This window comes from Protopterus annectens, chromosome 13.part0 (assembly GCF_019279795.1).
Source record: "Protopterus annectens isolate FY-2018-M chromosome 13.part0, PAN1.0, whole genome shotgun sequence".
In the NCBI taxonomy this organism is placed as follows: domain Eukaryota; kingdom Metazoa; phylum Chordata; order Ceratodontiformes; family Protopteridae; genus Protopterus; species Protopterus annectens.
In genome coordinates this window covers 492,366,325-492,386,781 of record NC_056747.1, presented here as the reverse complement: position 1 = coordinate 492,386,781, position 20,457 = coordinate 492,366,325, and the positions used below count along the sequence as shown (strand labels likewise).

At 44.2% G+C, this 20,457-nt stretch overlaps 1 protein-coding gene across 1 annotated transcript in view; it reads right to left on the bottom strand.

The window, feature by feature from the left end:
* Positions 1 to 10,240: 10,240 nt before the first annotated feature.
* Positions 10,241 to 20,457, bottom strand: part of TBL2 (transducin beta like 2) — a 648,257-nt gene continuing 638,040 nt past the window's right edge. Inside the window, exon 7 of the mRNA XM_044054120.1 lies at positions 10,241 to 10,793. Within this exon, the coding sequence (XP_043910055.1) occupies positions 10,322 to 10,793 (472 nt within the window). The 3' untranslated portion in view covers positions 10,241 to 10,321. The remainder of the gene's footprint in view (positions 10,794 to 20,457) is intronic.

Genomic DNA, 20,457 nt, shown 5'->3' with positions numbered 1-20,457 from the left:
ACAAAGCTGAAGAGTAGTCTCCCTGGTCTGAAGAAGTAGACGTCTGGTGGGGGTGGTCAAGAGCCAGTCGACCAGATACGGAAACACCTGGAATCCTCGACGTCTCAGTGTGAGATGTCACTGCTGCCAAACATTTGGTGAATACCCTGGGGGCTGTGGTGAGACCAAAGGGCAGAGCACGAAACTGCCAATGACTGGCTCCCAGCCGGAAGCGTAGATGACTCCTCGACGTCCTGTCCATTTTTATGTGGTAGTAGGCATCTTAGAGATCTATTGAGCACATCTAATTGTCTTTTCCTAATAACAGGAGTATAGACTGCAGTGTCACCATCCAAAACTTGTCCCTCTTTACTGATTCGTTCAATCTGCTGAGGTCCAGAATGGGCCTTATAGTCCCCTGTATGTTTTAGCACTAAAGAATAGGGAATAAGTTCCGGATCCTATTTGGTCTGCTGGGACGGTCTGGATGACTCTTTTTGACAGCAACTTGTTGACCTCCACAGTTGCCTGATCCCTGTGACTGGGTGGAACATCCGGGATCTTCTTGGGAACAGGTGGAAGAGAAAAGGGTATGACATAACCTCTGGTATTAACTCTTTGTACCCACTTGTCTTGAGTGATACCCAGAAAGGCTTCTGGATACAAAGAAATGCGACCCCCCCCCCCGACCAGCCCCAGAGAAGCACAGTCGGGCCCTACATCAAGAGCGCTGGTAAGGCCGGCCACAAAAGGAATTGTGACCTCCCTGGTTTTGCTGGCTGTCCCTACATCTAGGCCGTCTACCATTTCCTCCTTCTCCTCTGCCTCTGAAGGAGGAGTCACCCTGTGCATCCTGGAAAAACATCTGGGACTTCTTGAATCACATTTTACCGCCCCTCTGACCCTTAGGGTATGGTCTAGAGGGAAAGTACAGTTGTGTACACTTACCATAAATGTAGATGTTCGAGTGTATTCACTGTTGCAGTCATTACATTTGGGTTATCCTGCTGGCAGGTTGTCCTCAGTCGGCCTGAATTCCAAAGTCTAGGGTCTTGCGTCAGTTGCTGTCGCCTCTTCCCTGACGTCAGGTCGTCAGGGGTATAAAAGATGCAGCCAATGCCATTTTATTCAGTTTTTCTTGCCCCAGATGTCAGGTGCCCCCAAAAGGGTAGGCTAAATTTATGTAAATAAAACATACATGCACCAGAAATAAGCTTTAGCTTCATCTATAAGCAAATACACCACCTAGGTTGTATAGATTAGAGAAGTAAAGATAAGTTCCAGCAAAAATAAGGTGGATGGCGGGTGGGTAACCTGGACTGCAACAGTGAATACACTTGAACATCTACATTTATGGTAAGTGTACACAACTGTACTATGTTCTTCGTGTCTCACTGTTCCAGTCATTACATTTGGGTTGAGTCCCAAAGCTATGGTTGGGGGGCTGGAGCTAAATAGCATTAGGAGCGGCTATGAGGCCCTGCAGAACTGCAGTGGCAAAGCCTGCCCTGGATTTAGAGTAAAGAGGCAGATTGTAATGTTTTGTAAAGGTATTCACTGAACTCCAAGTGGCAGCCTCTAAAATGTCTTTGGTTGGTACTCCCTTGAGAAAGGCTGCAGAAGTGGCTGCAGCTCTGGCTGAATGTGGTCTAATGCCCTTAGGCACTGGTTTGCCATGCTGTGAGTAGCAGAAACGAATGCAGTGACCTATTCACTCTGAAATAGTCTGCTTGGAGATAGCCTTTCCTTGTGATGCTGTGGCATATGCCACTAGTAATTGTTCTGTCTTTCTGAAAACTTTAGTTTTTTCCAAGTAGAATCTAAGTTGTTTGTGTACATCCAAAGAATGCAGACTTTTCTCCCCCTTATTCTGTGGATTTGGATAAAAGGTTGGCAAATGAATAGTTCGGTTAAGGGCTACACTGGATACCACCTTAGGCATAAATGTAGGGTTTGTTCTCAGAGAGACCCTGTCTGGATAAAAAATGATAAAGGGTTCCACGGCCATGAGAGCCTGCAGCTCTGAAACTCATCTTGCAGAAGTTATTGCTAGGAGCAGAGCTGTCTTCCAAGTTAAGAATTTTATATCTGCAGTAGCAGCTGGCTCAAAACGAGGTAAGGTGAGTTTTTACAAGACATAACTGAAGTCCCATGCAGGTATTGGCATTCTCCTTGGAGGCCTTAAGATTTGGGCTCCTCTGAGGTACTGCTTTAATAAACGATGAGAAAAGAGTGGCGGCTCTGTATTGTAATGAGCCGAAATGGCAGAGGCATGGATTTTAATTCATGAGAAAGACGGGCCTTTGTCCATCATCTCAGTTAAGTACTGCAAAATCTGAGGAATATTCGGGACAGCTGTATCAGTTCCTTGAGCTTGTTTCCAAGCGTAAAATCTCTTCCATTTCCCAGCATAGGATTTTCTAGTACTAGGCCTTCTGGCTTCTAAAATGACATCAAACACAGCTTTACTGAGAGGTGTGGTTTGTATGGCTACATTATCCGCCATGTTGCCAGGTTTAGGGTCCTGAGTTGGCTGTGCAGAATCTGATTGTTTTGCTGGGACAGTAGATGAGGTATTTGAGGTAAGGTCCAGGCTGGGCATTGGGACAAGTTGCTTAAGATCAGGCACCAGTACTGGCGTGGCCAGTCTGGGGCAATCAGAATCATTTTTGGTTTCTCCTGCCTGACCTTTAGGGGTACCTTGGGGAGGAGAGGTAGTGGAGGAAAGGCATATACTGATAGGTTTGTCCAGTTGAAAGATAAGGCGTCCACTTTCCAAGCTTGTCTGTGATAAGTCCTTGTGCATAATCTTTTTAGTTGATTGTTTTGAGGGGAGGCAAATAGATCTATGTCCAGGCGTCCCCATTTCTTTATCATCATGCTGAAGACATGTGGATCCACGTGCCACTCGTGGGGATCCGTGAGGTTTTTGCTTAGTTCATCTGCCAGAGTGTTTTCCTTTCCTGGCAGGAATTGTGCCAGCAAATGAACTTGGTAAGTCAATGCTGTGTCCCATAAAGCCATGGCTAGTCTGCACAGGGGATAAGAATGAGTGCACCCCTGCTTGTTTATGTACCACATGACTGTGGTGTTGTCCGCCTTTATCAGTAGGTGTCCCGGATGAAGTAGGTCCTTGAAGGGTGTCAGGGCATTTTGAACAGCTAGCATTTCTTTTTGATTGATATGTAGATGCTTTTGGTTTGTGGACCAGGTGCCCTGAATGCCTCTGCCTGCCTTGTGTGCCCCCCAGGCATAATCTGATGCATCCATCGTTAGGCTCTGCCTGGCTGGGGGTAGTGACAATGGCTGTCCTTTTTTTGGTGACAAGCCTTTGCCCACCATCGAAACTCATGTTGCAGGCAGGGAATTAGAGTAATCGTTTCCAGACTGTGGCAATGTTGCGCCCAAACACGTTTTAGGTACCACTGAATTTTCCTCATATGTAGTCTTGCATTTGGAATTAGTAAGATGCAGGATGCCATGAAGCCCAAAGTCTGCAGAATTTTTCTTGCAGATAACTGGACCTTTGTTGCCATTTCCTTGAAATAGGTAGTCAGTTGCCTTTGTCTGGAGTGAGATAAACCATCTGGGCAGTTGTATTTAAGCTTGCACCCAGGAATATTATCTCTTGAGAGGGTACTAGTTTGGATTTGTTTTTGTTGACTGTGTACCCTATGCATGTTAAAAGTCTCATCACAAACGTCAGATGCTGCAGTAGAATGTCCTTGTTCTCTGCTTGTATGAGGCAGTCGTCCAAGTAAGGATATATTTGTATTCCTCTTTGTCTGCAGAATGCAATTACTGGTGCCAGGCACTTTGTGAAGACCCTGGGCGCAGTAGATAAGCCAAAGGGCAGTGCAGAGAATTGGTAATGCTTTGAGCTAGCCTTGAATCTGAGGAATCTTCTGCATGTTTGTCTGATTGGGACATGCAAGTATGCCTCTTTTAGGTCTAAAGTCAGGAGCCAAGCCTTGCTGCCCAGCATGGGCAGAAGCTGCTGTAAGGTCAACATCTTGAATTTTGGTATATCCAGGAAACTGTTTAGAATAGATATGTCCAGTATTGGTCTCCATGGTTGGTCCTTTCTCGGTACGGAACAGTCTTTAGCAAAATCCTTGTCCCTGCTCTTGCTAAGGCACTTGTTGAATAGCCCTCATGTCCATGAGAGCTGTGACTTTTTTTTGAGCCTCTGCCCATTGATTTTTTGGCAGGTCTGGCCAACCGTTTGCCCTTGGTAGGGTATAGAAATGAAACTTGTGGCCTTGAAACACTATGTCTAGAACCCATTTGTCCTGGGTAATAATGTGCCAATTTTGAGAAAAAAGTACTAGTTTTCCCCCTAAGGGTGCTGCCAGAAGATAAGTGCTTGGTGCAGGCAGGGGGAAGTCATTGGGACCGTTTCCTGTATGACTGTGATTTGTCCTCTCCACCTTTGGAGGTAGAGGCACTCCACTGCTTAGACCTGTAGGAACCTTGCGGCTGTGATCTGCCTCTAGGGCATCTGGATCTGCCCCTTTGAGGTCTGTCTGAGACTGGAAAGGACCAATTCTTTGTAGACCAGTGTCTGCTAAATCTAGGTGGCTGAACCTGTTAGAAATCCTTGACTGTTTGCATAGATTTAGCTTTGTCTTCCATTTTCTTTAACACCTCTTCTGCCTTAACACCAAACAAGGTATCATGTTGTAAAGGAGAATCTAATAATTTTGCTTTAACATGGTCAGGCAGATTTTGTTCTTTCAACCAAGCATGCTTCCTAATGACAGAACCCGCAACAGCGGCCCTGCAGGAGGCCTCCAGAGAATCAAAACCACATTGCAAAGTATGCTTTCCAACTTGTTCAGCTGCATGCAATAAATCTTATATTTCTTTGTTTTCTGCACATTCAGAATTTGCCATCATTTTCTGCTTAAGCAGTGTCATGATATATTGCTGATATTTGAGCATATGAAATTGGCAATTTAAGGCCCTTATAGCCAAAGTAACAGATGTGTAAATCTTTTTTCCCCATCCATCCAGAGCCCTAGAATCCCTATGAAAGGGGGTAGGTTTTTTTTTTGCAGTGGAAGCCTTGACCCCTTTTGGGCCCTGAGAAATAGTTTCTGGGTCTGCAGAAAGGTTTTTGAAAAGGAATTTATGAGAGTCAGGGACCCTGTAGTATCTGTCCGGCTTAACAGGAGCTGGAGGTAGAGAGGCAGGGGTCAGACTGGACTCTGAGAACACATCATCTACAATGTCCAGCACAAATGGAATAGCTAGAGGCCTGTGTTGAGGAAGTAAAAGGAAGTCTCTGAGCCTTTTTCTTAGATTCTGAAAAATCTTGGCTCTCCCAGTGGAAGTGCTCCCTCATGGTATGCAAGGTTTCCCCAAAAGAGTAGTCCTCAGGAGGAGAAGCTGAAGGAATTCTTCAGCATTAGAATCCTCAAAGGGGGGAAGAGAATATTCCTGATCAGAAGAGGAATCAGAAGAAATGGAAACCTGATCTGAAGATTCATAGTCTGTCTCTTGCCTAGGCCTCTTATCAGGAGGGGGATGGGATCCCCTGATCAAGGTAATTAAGTCTTTGGCCATTTTGAGCATCTGTTTTTTGGGCATGGAGGCCTGTCCTTGTGGCTGGTGAACTTGCTTCTTTGTCTTTCAGGGTGTTTTAGTCTTTGAAGTCGGTTTAATATAGAACTGTTTAGGTCTGAATACACCCTCAGAAGCCGATGCCTGCTCAGCGGCTCCGGAACCATCTGAGGGAATAATCTCAGAGGCTCCAATACCTCGAGTTTCCTGCAGCCTGGGTGACTCCACGTGGGAGTCAGTAGCGGCCTGCGACTCTAAAGTAGTGGGCGTCACGGGCTGCGAAAGCGCCTCACTGAGAACCGGTGACTTGCTTAGGAGAAGCTTTGTCGGTTTTGGATCTCGGTTGCCTGTCTTTTTCCTTTTCTTTGCGCTTTTTGTGAACTCGGGTAGTTGGATGGCTATCCAATGACATTGTGTAATTAAATCTCCGCCCAAAATAGCTTAATGCAAAATCGTACTGACACTTTAGTGTGCTGGTTAAATCTAGTACAAAACCGACAACTAGCAGCGTCGTGGTCAGGGCCTAGGCAAGGAATACAGTAAGAATGAAAGTCTTTATAAGGTATTTGCTTCCCACAAGAAATACAATTAACTTTTTCTGACATCAGTCTGGAGCAAGAAAAAAGTTTCCCCAACGGGATAATTAGATTTTAATGAAGACTTTGGATCTGAAACTCGAACACGAAAATCTCAGGAGTCGGCCGACCGGCCCTTGCAAACTGCTTCTGCTTCGGGCACCGCACGGCAAGAAAGACTGAATAAAATGGCGTCTGCTACATCTTTTATACCCTTGACGACCTGACGTCAGGGAAGAGGTGACAGCAACTGACGCAGGACCCAAGACTTTGGAATTCAGGCCGACTGAGGACAACCTGCCAGCAGGATAACCCAAATGTAATGACTGCAACAGTGAAACATGAAGAACATCAGTAAAACATACTCTCAAGGCAGAGTGTGTTTTTCCTTCTTGCTCGCACCAGGTGAGAGTGTCCTTTACCTTGGGTCCAAACAATGAGGAACCGAAGGGGGCGTTGGTAAAGGTAGACTTGAACGGTTCCAGAAGTTACACAAATGCATCAAGGAATGACACCTTAGGGAAATTCCTGAACCTGCTGCTCTACTTGCTCCATCGGCTGCATACGAAATAAGCCGCATGGAAGAGCTGACGATAGAGTTCAAGGTGGACAACTGGGCAGAAGCCTTGTCAAGGACTCCCTCAGTACATTTACCTTGTAGAGAATCTCTTAACTCTAAGGAGATCTCTCTGAAGCCTCGTGAAGTGAGTAAGGTAGTTCAGCAATCTAAGGGTAAATGCCGCTGAACTAAAGATATGCTTCCCGTATCTGTCCATCGTTCGAGACTCCTTATTCGGCACGGATGAACAGAAGCTAGCTCCTTCTTAGTGGCCGCCGCCACCACCGTGACATCTACGGGAACACCTTTAGACAAAAAAAAAAAAAACTTTCTCAGGAGGGGCAGAAAGAAACTTATTCGGTTTCCTGGGGACTGGCTCCATGGCATCAGAAGTATCCAACACATTTTGACTAACTAGCTCCATCAGTTCATCGAAAGGTGGAGACCCACAAGAGGCTGAAGGTTGAGACCTGAAAGCCTTCAGGTACACATACTCCTCATCAGAAGGGGTAACAGTGGGCCAGCCGCACCACTGCTTAAGGACTTCCAGGATGTCTATGAAGGAAATATCAGAGGACGACTTGTGGGACTCTTCTGACTCCTCGAGGTCAGTGTCAGGGGTCAGAGACTCATTCTGGGAGTCTACATGCTTACTCTTACATGTTCTCTTCCACGTGGGCTCTTCAGAAGGACATTCCAGGGAGGTCTCGGAAGAATGGGGGCCACCAGCTGGTGGCTCCTGAGGCTGAGGGTCTCTGCTGCCCACAGAGGGAGTAGGAGTTGAGACAGAAGTAGGGGAAAGAGTGTCGGGTACCTCTGGTAGGAGCCGACGATCGGGACAGCACACTCATCATCTCGAATGCCGACCTCTCTGGCTCCAAGGAGACTGAGGATGCCATCGGCTCCAAGATAGACATAGGGTCCAAACTCACCCTAGCCGACATGCTGAGAGGAAGACTCGGAACCGAAGAAATTTGGTTCCAAGCATCGCTGGTGGGGCCGACCAGGGAGTTTCGGCTCCTAGACACTACGGACGGTGCCAGAATTGTCGGAGTAGAACTCGGCTCCGAAACAGCCACAGAGGGAGCTGGAACCGAAATTTCCACCAGTGGTACCAAACACTCCGGCTCCCAAATACCAGCTTGGCTTGGAGAAGGAATGATCGCAGAGGGCTGAACGACCCCGAGTGGCTCCGGAACCGAGTGGGTCGGAGCCAACAGCAATTTAGGCAAAGCAGATGACTTCAATAGTCTCAGCACTACCCTCTCCACATCTTCTTCCGATAAACTCCTGGAAGATCTGGATGACAGAGTAGGAGAGCGGGATCTCTGAGGTATCAGACATTTTAATATAGCGGAGGCCGGTAGAGGATCCATAGACTGGCTCCATGAAATGGTCTTAGTGGTTGGCTCCAAAATACTTTGAACTGACCCTGTAGTCACAGTAGTGCTCTCACTCGGCACCGAGCTCTGTGGAGCCGAAGAGGCAGCAGACTTATCCGTTTTCATGATTTTAAGAGATGGCTCCGAGACACCAGCTGGTGCTGGGGAGGGCCCTCTTAGAGGACTTTTCCTTTTTAGATCCCTGAGATCTAGAAGAAGAGGAAGAGCTAGCCAGATCTTCCTCAAAGGACGGTTTAAGAAGACCTTTTAGGATGAACTTATTCTTACAAAACCCTAGGACTAAACAAGTGGCAAAATAAGCAGGTTTCCTGTAAATGGATGGCCCCTTGACAGTAAATGCAGTTACTGTGGCCATCCGTGGTGGACATTTTCTATGAGCATTTAATACATTTCTTGAAGCCGGATGGCTTATGGTCCTTACTAACTCTGGACATTCTCACAAACTGCACACAAACAGAAAGAAGAAAAAGGAAGGGGAGGACTAGGTCCTCTTATTTAAATGGGCCTAGCACTGCAGAAAGAGAAAGACACCACGAGGACTAGGTCCTTTAACTTAAACGGGCCTAGCCCGGGCAAGGAAGGGAACTGAAAACAACTAGGTCTTCTAACTAAAACAGACCTAGTCAAGAGACAAAGGCAGGAAAGTCACACACTCAAACCAGAATACAGTGAAACTTTCAATATATTAATAAGAAAAACAGAACAGTGTTCTGACACCACTAACAGCACTTATGACTAAAGAATCAAACAGAACAGAATCTCATCCTGTTAACTACGCTAACAATTTAGCAAGCGGGAAACTGCCAAAAACTTAGACTAATTCCTAATAACTATACACACCAAACTAAGCGCAAAGGTGTTTACGAATACCAAACTATGAATAACACGAACAAATAGCACACAGGATACCAATACGATCAAGCCAAAAGGCCAAAGATCAAAAGATTGCACACAAAGGCATAATTATACAGGTAACTATTCTAAACTACGCTAACTATCCTAAACTATGATATAATAAGTTAGTCTAGAAAATACAAAAATGTTGAATAAATTCAAAAAACTTAGCCAGAGCCAAAGAGAAATACAACCGAACATGCTGACGCGGCAAACGAGATTTGGGGATTGTACTAGGTGCACCATGGGATACCTACCTAGCCACGAGACAACTAGACAACTTCCAGCTTGTAAATAGGCCAATCCTCGGCTCCGATCCCATATGTAAGAAGGAAGGTGAGGGTAGGACTACAGAACATCTGAACTTGTGGCTGATTTTAAAGACTGAAATAGAGCACGGTTATTTGTTGATATAAAACACTCTGAAGAAGTCTTGGGTGATAATATCCCTTTGCTGAACATGATTAGTGTTGTGTGAATACATTTTATTTTCCAAACGAGTATATCATTACTTGGTGGCTTTTCTGTAGTATTTTTGTTTTTCTACTTTTTGTTTCAATTTGAGCCATATTTTGTTTTCACTTTCATACATGCACAATGTCAGTAAAAAGCCTGAGCATGCACAGAAAATTATGCAGGACATATCAAATACACACACAGCAAACTGAAAGTAAAATAGTCAACAGCTGTGGACTTCACTGCTAATATTTTTTTTTAATTTACCAGCCTTAAACTTAACGTGCATTATTATGCACAAGTGAAGAATCAAGAAATGGAAAATATACAAGGTTATATTAACTCTGTTTAGAAAAATGTGTTCACTGACATGCAAGAGATAAATTAATCTAGACCTGCTAATATTTGAGATAATGGGGTGAGAAATATATGTGCTGCTGGACTACACCATGATAATCTGAAGCTTACAAGAGAAAAAGTAATAGCATGTTCTTTAATTGTTAAAGAAATGCGTTAGAGCAAGTAATCTCGTTACTGAATGATGCAAATTCAACATTAAACAGTACTGATTGTAATCTGGTTTGGAACTCAAACAAATGAGAGCTGTGGCACTGAAAACCCTGCCTGCTCAACTGCAATTGTAGGTGTCAAAAAGGTATGATCAACACATGGGTCTGAGCAAGTTACGCCAGGTACTTGCTTGTGCAATGCATACAGGAAAACTATGAAAAAAAAAAGCATGACTAGTAATACATGTCAGTACCAAGGACAATAAGTTTGTTAGAATTCAAATAAACTCCCACATAACATTATTATAACAAATTAATTTATTAGAAATCATTACTAATAAAAACATCACAGTGATGCTATTACATGTTGGCAGCATGGTTTCAATGTTTTCTCTCATCCTCTGCTTGTGAATTAATAGCTTCTAAGGCATTCTGTGCATCTATTATTTGCTGTTGTATTCTCTGTTTCATTGCATCATTGTGTGCTTTTTTAAGCATTTCCTTCATTTCTTCAATGACTGCTCGGTACCCTACTGTGTTATGAAAGAGTCGAACTGCACGGTCCCCACAAGATAATAGATATCTGCTGTTCACATCAAAAGCCAAGTCTGCAATCTCCACACTATGGACATTAATGAATTCTTCCTCTTTCTCAGCTGTCTTAGTGTTGTAGACAAAAATATTGATGCCACTAGCAATTGCCACAACTCTTGCATCAGGAGAAAGTGCTATCCGACATGGTGTATTCCCATCCCACTTGCCTGTCAGCAGAAGATAGGGGTCTTGTTGTTTCTTGTACTCCACATCAGTGTCCCACAGCTTCCAGGTGCCATCTTTGGAAACTGTTGCCATCCTAGAACAGCAAGAGAGATTATTAAGCTTGCTTTCTACCACTGCATGTCTAAAGATGACATGTGGAGAATGCTGTAAATATAAGGATGTGCAATACTCAAATTATCACTTTTAAACAGGTTTCATACAGCAGGTCTAATGTTAGAACAATAAAACCTTTAGGTTAGTCAAAATTAGTCCTCAGTCTGCATTAGCATGTTTAGCTTCAACATACACTCAATGCTAGCCAATCTTAGAAAGATAGGCAGCACAAGTATTTTTTTGGTGAATATTAAAACTACAGCACTGCATGTAAACCAGAAAGATACCAAGATGCCCTGCAAAGTACAGAAAAAGTCTAGCACTCACCCATGAAGAAATGGAAAAATAATACAAGGCGTGTATGGAGGGTCAAAGCTGTACAATATAAATAAAAAATATAAAGCATAGTATTAAAGATGAAAATAGCTGTGTACTACTGTTTTACAATGTCTGGTTACATGACGTATGGTTGAACTATATCTGCCAGCTGGTCTGGGCAACAGCTAAAAAGGGTTTTGTACCAGCCTACTAACCCAGTAAACAAATTCAACAAAAACATGGTAGCTACTGCATCAAGAAGGCAGACAAATCAACAGGCAGGATCTCTGAAAGACGGACAGGAATCTGTGAAGACTAATTACAGCTGCACAATCTGGAAGCTGATAAGCGAGTTCCACAGCATGGGGAACCTACTTACCTGACCAATCCTTTCATGCAGAAAGATCAAACCATGCCCATTATTGCTCCAACCTATACCCTGTTATCCCGCCTACACAGTTCCTGATTAAAGCAAGGTGGACACTCAGAAAAACTTAGGGCTTATGACATGCACCATTACTGTAAGACTTTTTTTTTTTTTTTTTTTTTACCTACTGTCAAGGAATTTTGGCTGAAGCAGCCAGTTGTGCATCTCAAATTTTTTTGCACTTATGTGAAAAAAAAATTCAGATGCAGATCTAGCCACATTTTATGATTATTGTATTACAGACCAATACCAACATTACTGGATCAAAACTACACACCAGACAGAGCAGGCCCAGCAAAGAAACGTATCACTGTAGCATTTTAGTTCCTATACTAGACCACAGCCAAGCAGTGCCTTAATCAGAGGGAGCTGCAAGTTGCTGGTAGATATGACCAGAAGGCCATCTCCAAATCCAATTTGAGGTCACTGCACCTTGATGTAAGATAACGTCTAATGAGTGACCTCTAACCAGAAGTGAAACCTTGAATAAATGAAAAAAAGGTATAGGCAAGAATCACAGGCTCAACATCAATGGGACTGTTAAAAGTTAAAGAATTAAATTATAGCAACAATACTTAGTCAAGGAGGAAATCTAAAAATTATTGTAGGAAAAACTCCAAATTACATGGTGGACAGCAGATAAAAAGGAACTTTTTGTGTGTTACTTCTCAGATGACTCAAAGTCAGCCTGCAAGGAATATGAAGCTTGCCTAAAGTGGGTCTAAGAAGTATTGCTAACTCCTACCCATACACACACACACACACACACACACACACACACACACACACACACACACACACACACACAGAGTAAAATGTGCACAACAGCGGGGAATGGAGACATTGTGAGGAATGGTTGAGACTAAACTGGGGCCAAAGTTGTTATCCAATCAAGTTCTTATATAAAGTTGAAGTTATCACAACACAACAGATAAGAAACTATGCTTAACTTGTTACATACAGACCCTGGCATACTTCAACAGTGCACAATAATGGCTCCGTGATGAGCAAGCCTTGGCTAGCGGAATGTGATGTTTACAGTCTCCTCAGGGTGCCACGTGAAGACAGGAACAAGGTGGTGAACAGTTAATCTAACAAGGATGTGACCACCTGGGTCAGAGACACTGCCATGGCTGGCCTATATCTGCCTCTTACCTTACATGTCATTGGCCATCAACCCCCTTTTTCCCATTTTGTACAAGGGATCAGGGAATCACATCAAAGAGGCCATCACTTAGACTCAATGTTCACACCTTCAGGTAGCTAGCCATACAACCTACGGATACCAACTTATGAAGTCCACAGCAGAAACAAAATGTAGAACAGGTGTACAAGTAAATGTACCACAAAGTGCAACTGTGTAAAATCCTACCATAACAGTACATGTCCTTCTCTTCACTGTATTCTTCACAGTAGGGATATTCTGCCAACATCCGGCCAGTATACCAGTGCCTTTAGATCCTGCGTGCACTGTATGCCACACGTATGCTCTTCACACAAGATGGAGGGCATAAAAGTGATGTACTGACAATTACTCAGAACTGAATTGCACTAGAAGAGTGTAGTCTTCATAGGACATAAAAGGCCATACACACCCAGAAGGAGAAAATGGAGACCTCGGCCAGGCAGGGAACCCAAGCAAAATCCAAAGGTAAAGAGGGTTGGAGTGAGGTCAACAGTGAAGAGAAGGGCATCTACTGTTATGGTAAGATTTTACACAACTTTATTATGTCTTTTTACATCACTGCTGCAGTATTCTTCACAGTAGGGGGAGTACAAAAGCTCAAGAAAAGTACAAAAGCTCAAGAAAAGAACTAGGAGGTGGAAGACTGGGAAGAACCCCCAACAAACCCATGCAGAAAGGCTTGAGCATAACCTGCTCTAGCCCTAGAACCATATCCAATTTGTAATAGTTAGTAAGGATATAGACCGAATACTAAAGCAGCATCTTCAAGAATGGAATTGGTGTCTAATCTCTTGAAGAAAGCACCAGATTAGGCAACAGCCCTACTGGAATGAGCTTTAAAGGAAGTAGACAGACATTTGCCATGAAAAGAATAAAAAGAAATGGCCTTAGAAATCCAGGAGGAGATGGTCTGCTTAGATACAGCCAAACCCCAATGTCCTGGGATGAAAAGAAAAAAAAACATTGGCCAGATTTACGAATGACCTTAGTTTTATCCAACTACCTGTGCTGTCTGTGCAAATCCAAGGTACATAGTGTACCCCCTCTCACCAGCAGACTGAGAAGAAGGTAAAAAGGAAGGGAGCTGAACTGCCCGATTCAAAGATAACTCACTGACCACTTTTGCTATAAAAGAAGGATTAGTATGAAGGGAAACCCTTGTCCCTGTGGGGAAAAAAAAGAAAACCAAAAAAGCAGGGATAGCCATAAGGGCCTGAAGCTCAGAACCCCTTCAATTAGAATAAAGAGTAAGTCATAAGACAATCTTCCACGTACAAATGCTGCAGAGAAGTTGAACCTGCAGGTTCAAAAGGAGCCAAGGTCAATTTTTCTAAAACAAAATTAAGGTCTCAAGGAAGAGGAACAGGCTTCCTTGGGAGCCTAAGATGCAGGAAGCCTTTAAGAAAATGTTTGACCTTAAAACAAGAAGACAAAGGAGGATTCAAGGGTAGACAGGCAGAAATAGCTTACAAATAGGCCTTTACAGAAGAACAGGCCAAGCCAGACTGAAGCAACTCACACAAATAGGAGAGAAAGTACAGTTGTGTACACTTACCATAAATGCAGATGTTCGAGTGTCAACACTGTTGCAGTCATCACTGTAGGGTTCTCCCCTGCCGGCAGGCAGTCCTCGGTCGGCCAGAAACCCAAAGTCTGGGTCCGGTGTCGGTTGCTCAACCATGGTCCCTGACGTCAGTGTGCCAGGAGTACAAAGCTGGCAGCCGACACCATGTTCTCCAGTTTTTCTTGCCCCAGATGTCAGGTGTCCAAAAATGAGTATAACCCCATACCCTTTGCAAATACACCTCAGAAGAAGTAGGGAACCACACAAAAGAAAAAGTAAGAGGGGACAGGAGGGAGGGTAACCCAGACTGCAACAGTGAAGACACTCAAACATCTACATTTATGGTAAGTGTACACAACTGTACTATGTTCATGTTTCACTGTTGCAGTCATCACTGTAGGGTTGAATCCCAAAGCAGAAGAAAAGGGAGGTGGTCATAAAGTAGAGGGGGCGGCTAGAAGGCCCTGCAAGACTGCAGAAGCAAAGCCTGCCCTAGACTTAGAGAAGTAGATTGTAGTGCTTAGAAAAATTATGCACCGAACTCCAAGTTGCAGCTTCCAAAATGTCTTTGGTAGGTACTCCCCTGAGGGAGGCAGCTGAAGTAGCAGCAGCCTTGGTAGAGTGAGTCCTAATACTTCCTGGGATTTGCTTTCCATGGTGAGAGTAACAAAATCTGATTCCATGAGCAATCCATTTAGAAATGGTCTGTTTTGAAATGGCTTTGCCTTGGGAACTTGAAGCATAAGAAACAAACAATTGCTCTGTTTTCCTGATGTTCTTGGTTCTATCCAGGTAAAAACGAAGTTGTCTGTGTACATCCAAGGAATGCAAGATCCTTTCCCCCCTATTTTGAGGATTGGAGAAAAAGGTTGGCAGGTGAATAGTTTGATTTAAAGTCACTCTGGAAACCACCTTAGGCATGAAAGTAGGATTAGTCCTTAAAGACACCCTGTCTTGGTGAAAAATAATACAAGGTTCCACAGCCATGAGTGCTTGAAATTCCGAAACTCTCCTGGCTGAGGTCAAAGCTAACAGGATGGCTGTCTTCCATGTTAAAAACTTGATGTCAGATGTGGCAGCAGGCTCAAAAGAAGGTAGAGTGAGTTTTTCCAAAACATAGTTGAGATCCCAGGCAGGAATGGGTGGTGATCTAGGGGGCCTTAAATTCTTAGCTCCTCTGAGAAACTGTCTCATGAGTTGGTGGGAAAAGATTGGAGGGTCTGTATTATAATGAGCAGAGATAGCAGAGGCATGTATCTTTATGGAAGAGAAGGAGAGACCCTTATGTAATAGGTCTGTCAGGTATAGTAAAATCAGAGGAATATTAGGAGTAAGAGGATCCGAATCCTGATCATGCATCCAGGTGCAAAATATTTTCCATTTTCCTGCATAAGATTTTCTAGTGCTAGGGCATCTGGCTTCTAAAATGACATCCATAACTTGCTTGGGAAGGAGAGGATTAATCATAGACACTGAATTAGCCAGACTGCCAGGCTGAGTTTTGACATGAGAGTGCAGAACCTGGCCCTGGTGTTGGGACAAAAGATTTGGAGTCTGAGGTAAAACCCAAGGGGCTCCTGTGAAAGATTCATCAGTGTTGGGTACCAAAACTGTCGAGGCCAATTAGGGGCCAGTAAAATTATCATCTTGGGCTTGTCCTGCTTGATCTTTAATAACACCCGTGGAAGAAGAGGTAGAGGTGGGAAGGCATATCCAGAGAGGTTTCTCCAACTGAATGATAGTGCATCCACTTTCCATGCTAGCTCGTGGAATGTCCTTGTGTAAAAAATCCGTAGTGGATGGTTGAGGGGGGATGCAAAAAGATCTATGTGCGGGCAGCCCCAGACTGCTGTAATCATCTTGAATATGTCGGTGTCCAGCATCCATTCGTGTGGGTCTGACAGGTTCCTGCTCAGACTTTCTGCCAGAATGTTTTGTTTCCCTGGTAGGAACTGAGCTTGTAGGTCCACTTTGCAAGCTTGAGCTGTGTTCCACAGAGTCATGGCTAGTCTGCAAATGGGGTAGGAGTGTGAACCCCCTTGCTTGTTTATGTACCACATAACTGTGGTGCTGTCTATCAGTAGTTGTCCTGGTTGCAGAAGACCCCTTATGGCCAAGAGAGCGTTCTGAACAGCTAACATTTCCTTTAAATTGATATGCAGGTGCTTCTGATCCTTTGTCCAAAAGCCTTGCAGACATTTTCCCTGAAAATGGGCTCCCCATGCGTGATCTGAGGCGTCCGTGGTTAGTATCTGGCTGGCTGGAGGCAGACTGAAGGCTTTCCCTTTGTTGTGAATACATGCCTTGGTCCACCAAAGGAATTCCTTTCGTAGACAAGGCAGGATGGTGATCTGTGTGTCTAGACTGTGGCAATGCTGGGACCATACACTTTTTAGGTACCACTGTATTTTCCTCATATGTAGTCTTGCATATGGTATGAGAAGGATGCAGGAGGCCATGTAACCCAAAGCCTGCATGAATTTCCTTGCAGATAGCTGAGTTAAGTGACGTCATGGTTTTGAAAGTTGAAGCCAGCTGTAATTGTTTTTCGGATGTCAGAAATGCCATCTGGGTTGTTGTGTTTAGAAGAGCACCCAGAAAAGTTATCTGTTGTGAGGGTGTCAAATTTGACTTTATGTTCACAGTGAATCCCAGGAACTTGAGAAGATTCTGAACAAATTCTAGATGCTGGAGTAAGACATCCTTGCTGTCTGCTTGAATAAGGCAGTCGTCCAGATACGGGTAAATTTGAATTCCCTTGAGTCTGCAATAAGCTACTACTGGTGCCAGGCATTTGGTGAAGACTCTGGGCGCAGTAGACAATCCAAAGGGCAGCGCAGAGAATTGGTAATGCCTCGAGCCGGCCTTGAGCCCGAGGTATTTTCTGCACTCCTGTCTGATAGGAATGTGTAAGTAAGCCTCCTTTAAATCCAATGTTCCATCCATGCATTTTTGCTCAACATTGGCAGTAGCTGCTGCAGAGTAAGCATCTTGAATTTTGGTATCTCCAGGAAAGTGTTCAAGACTGACAGATCCAGGATGGGTCTCCATGAATTTGGCTTTCTGGGGACTAGAAAGAGCCTCGAGTAAAAACCTTGCCCCACTTCTGAAAGTGGAACCGGTTCTATGGCCCTCATAGCCATGAGGGCTTCCACCTGGTTTAAGGCCTCTGACCATTGATGTTTTGGTAGGTCTGGCCATCCGTTTGGTCTTAGTAGGGTATGAAAGTGGAATTTGTAACCTCTTGAAACCACATCCAGAACCCACTTGTCTTGGGTTATGCAAGTCCAATTTAGGTGAAAAAGACAGAGTTTTCCTCCGAGAGGGGCTTCCAGGAAAGAAGTTCCTGCAGCCCAGCAGGGGGAGTCATTGAGCCTGTTTTCTATGAGTTTGAGGCCTGTCCTCTCCACCCCTAGGGGTGGAAACAGTCCACTGTATTGATCTGTAGGAGGTCTGCGTTTGGGGCCTTCCTCTGGAGCGTCTATATCTACCCCTCTGAGGCCTGTCTGAATAGGAAAAGGACCAATTTTTAGTTGGCCAATTCCTACTAAATCGGGCTGTACTTGTAAGAAATCCTTAACCGTTTGCATGGATTTAGCCTTATCCTCCATCTTCATCACCTCTTCAGCCTTAGATCCAAACAAAACATTATGCTGAACAGGTGCATCCAGTAACTTAGCTTTCACTTGATCAGGCAAGTTTTGTTCCTTTAACCAAGCATGTCTTCTAATGACTGTGCCAGAGCCAGCAGCCCTACAAGAAGCCTCCAAGGCATCAAAACCACAATGTAAACCATGCTTCCCTACTTGTTCAGTGGCATGCATCAAATTATGCAATTCCTTATTTTTGGGGTAGGGCTTATATCATGACCACCCTGGAAAACCATGCTAGGCCTTATTCTCTGATTAGGTCTTACGGAGAAATACGGTAGTTCCTCCTCTTAATGCATCTAGCCAGGAGCAATCATCACATGTTACCTCTCTGGTTGTCGTCGGACATCCTCACATATGACAAGGGGTCACTCACCCATCTTCAGTTGTCCACTCTCCAACTGACATTGTGGGTGTTAGGGTTTTAATCCCTTTTAAGCACCACTTTTCTGAGGGTCTATATTACATTATCGCCTGATGAAAAGAGCAAACACTCTTTCATCGAACCGATAATGTTGAAAGACCTAAACAGCAAAGACACGGAACATCGTTTTTTTTCCCAGGGAAAAAAGTGGTGGGCCATGTCTTCGGAACTTTGCCATTTCCTCCACTATGGTGTGATCTCAGAGTTGGTATATTTAAGTAGGGGGGGTTTGTGGGGTGTGAAGCCCCCTACTCATTTTGTGTTTTAAGAATTTTTTTTTTTTTTTTTTTGAGGAGCAGCAAATTTTTTCCCTGGGAAAACAATTTGCTGTTCCGTGTCTTCGCTGTATAGGACTTTTGACATTATCGGTTCGATGAAAGAGCGTTCACTGTTTTCATCAGTCGATAATGTAATGTAAACGCTTTTCTGAGGATATGCTCAGGGTTTTACAGGAGGCAAGAAAACCTGCAGCCAGAAAGACTTAATATGTCCAAATGGAAGAGATTTTCTGTGTGGTGCCATGGTTGCAATCAGGATCATTTTTCAGTAGGAGTCCCTCTGGATGTTCATGTTTCACTGTTGCAGTCATCACTGTAGGGTTCTCCCCTGCCGGCAAGCAGTCCTCGGTTGGCCAGAATCCCAAAGTCTTGGTCCGGCGTCAGCTGCTCAGCCATGGTCCCTGACGTTAGTGCTCCTACAAAGCTGGCAGCCGACGTCATGTTCTCCAGTCTTTCTTGCCGTGCGGTGAAAGCAGTTCGCAAGTGCCGATCGGCTGACTCCTGACAATTTTTCGTACTTCGGTCCGAAGACTTACTACTTCTACTCAAAGCTGAGTACCCCGTTGGGGAAACTTTTTTCTTGCTCCAGTCCAATGTCAGAAAAAGTTAATTGTATTTCTTGTGGGAAGCAAGTACCTCATAAGGATTTCTATTCTTACTGTATTCCTTGTTTAGGCCCTGACCACGACGTAGCTAGTTGTCGGTTTTGTGCTAGATTTAACCAATGTACGATTAAGCATAGGTACAAGTTTGCATTTCATTACTTCGGTAGGCGATTTAATTACAAAATGTCGTCAAACACGCTTCCGACTACCGGAGTTCACAAATGATGCAAGGATAAAGACAGGCCTGGGCTGAAGTCTTAGATTTGGAAGGAGTCTTTGCCTTTGTCTTTGCCTTTATCAGAAGCTGTGTAGGCCTAAAAATCCCCTCGGAAGCCGGTACCTGCACTAGTCAGCAACACATGACGGACATGTTGAATTATAAAATAATATTGACACCTGTTGACTGAGGTTATCGTACTCTGCTCGCCATTTCGGACCATTCGGACACCCAACTTCTTCTCTTTGCAGAAAGTCATAAGATTCTTTCCCTGGGAGTCCTCCACGATTCTTACTGCAACTCTAATCCTCACTCACACTTAACGGTTGAGATTCTTGGCCCATAAACACTGGCAAGTGTACTTTGATTGGTTGAAGTACAGACAACGCACATAAAACGTGTGCACTTGATAACGAATGGCTGTGGTGTTGTCTTAACCGGCGCCAGTTTGTGTTGCCACTCCTGTCTCATAAGTCTTCAATTAACCCCCCCCAAGACAAGATGAGTGCAAGAAAGAGTGAGCTATTCTGTCGAGTACAAGAAAGCAATCATGGAGTACTCCTGGGAAAAGAATCTGATGGCCTTCTGCAAAGAGAAGTTGGATCGCCGAATGGTCTGAAAACGGCGTGCAGCGTACGATAACCTCAGTCAACCGGCTGACGAGGGAAATGCTAAGAAGTGCAAGTGTGGATCAGGTCGGCAACCATTATTTCCTGAACTGGAAGACATCATCTGTGAATGGATTGCTAAGAGGAGAGCAAAGGCTTTGGCTGTGCGCAGGGGTGATATTCAAGCATTTGCCCTTGTAATGGCACCACAGTTAGAAATATCCCTAGAAGAATTCAAAGCATCACAACATTGGCTGGATGGCTTCCTTCAGTGATATGAACTGTCTCTAAGAAGATCAACAACACTGTTCAAGCTGGAAGATACTGAAGTTATTAAACGTGCACTTGCATTCAAGTCCTTTGTTGA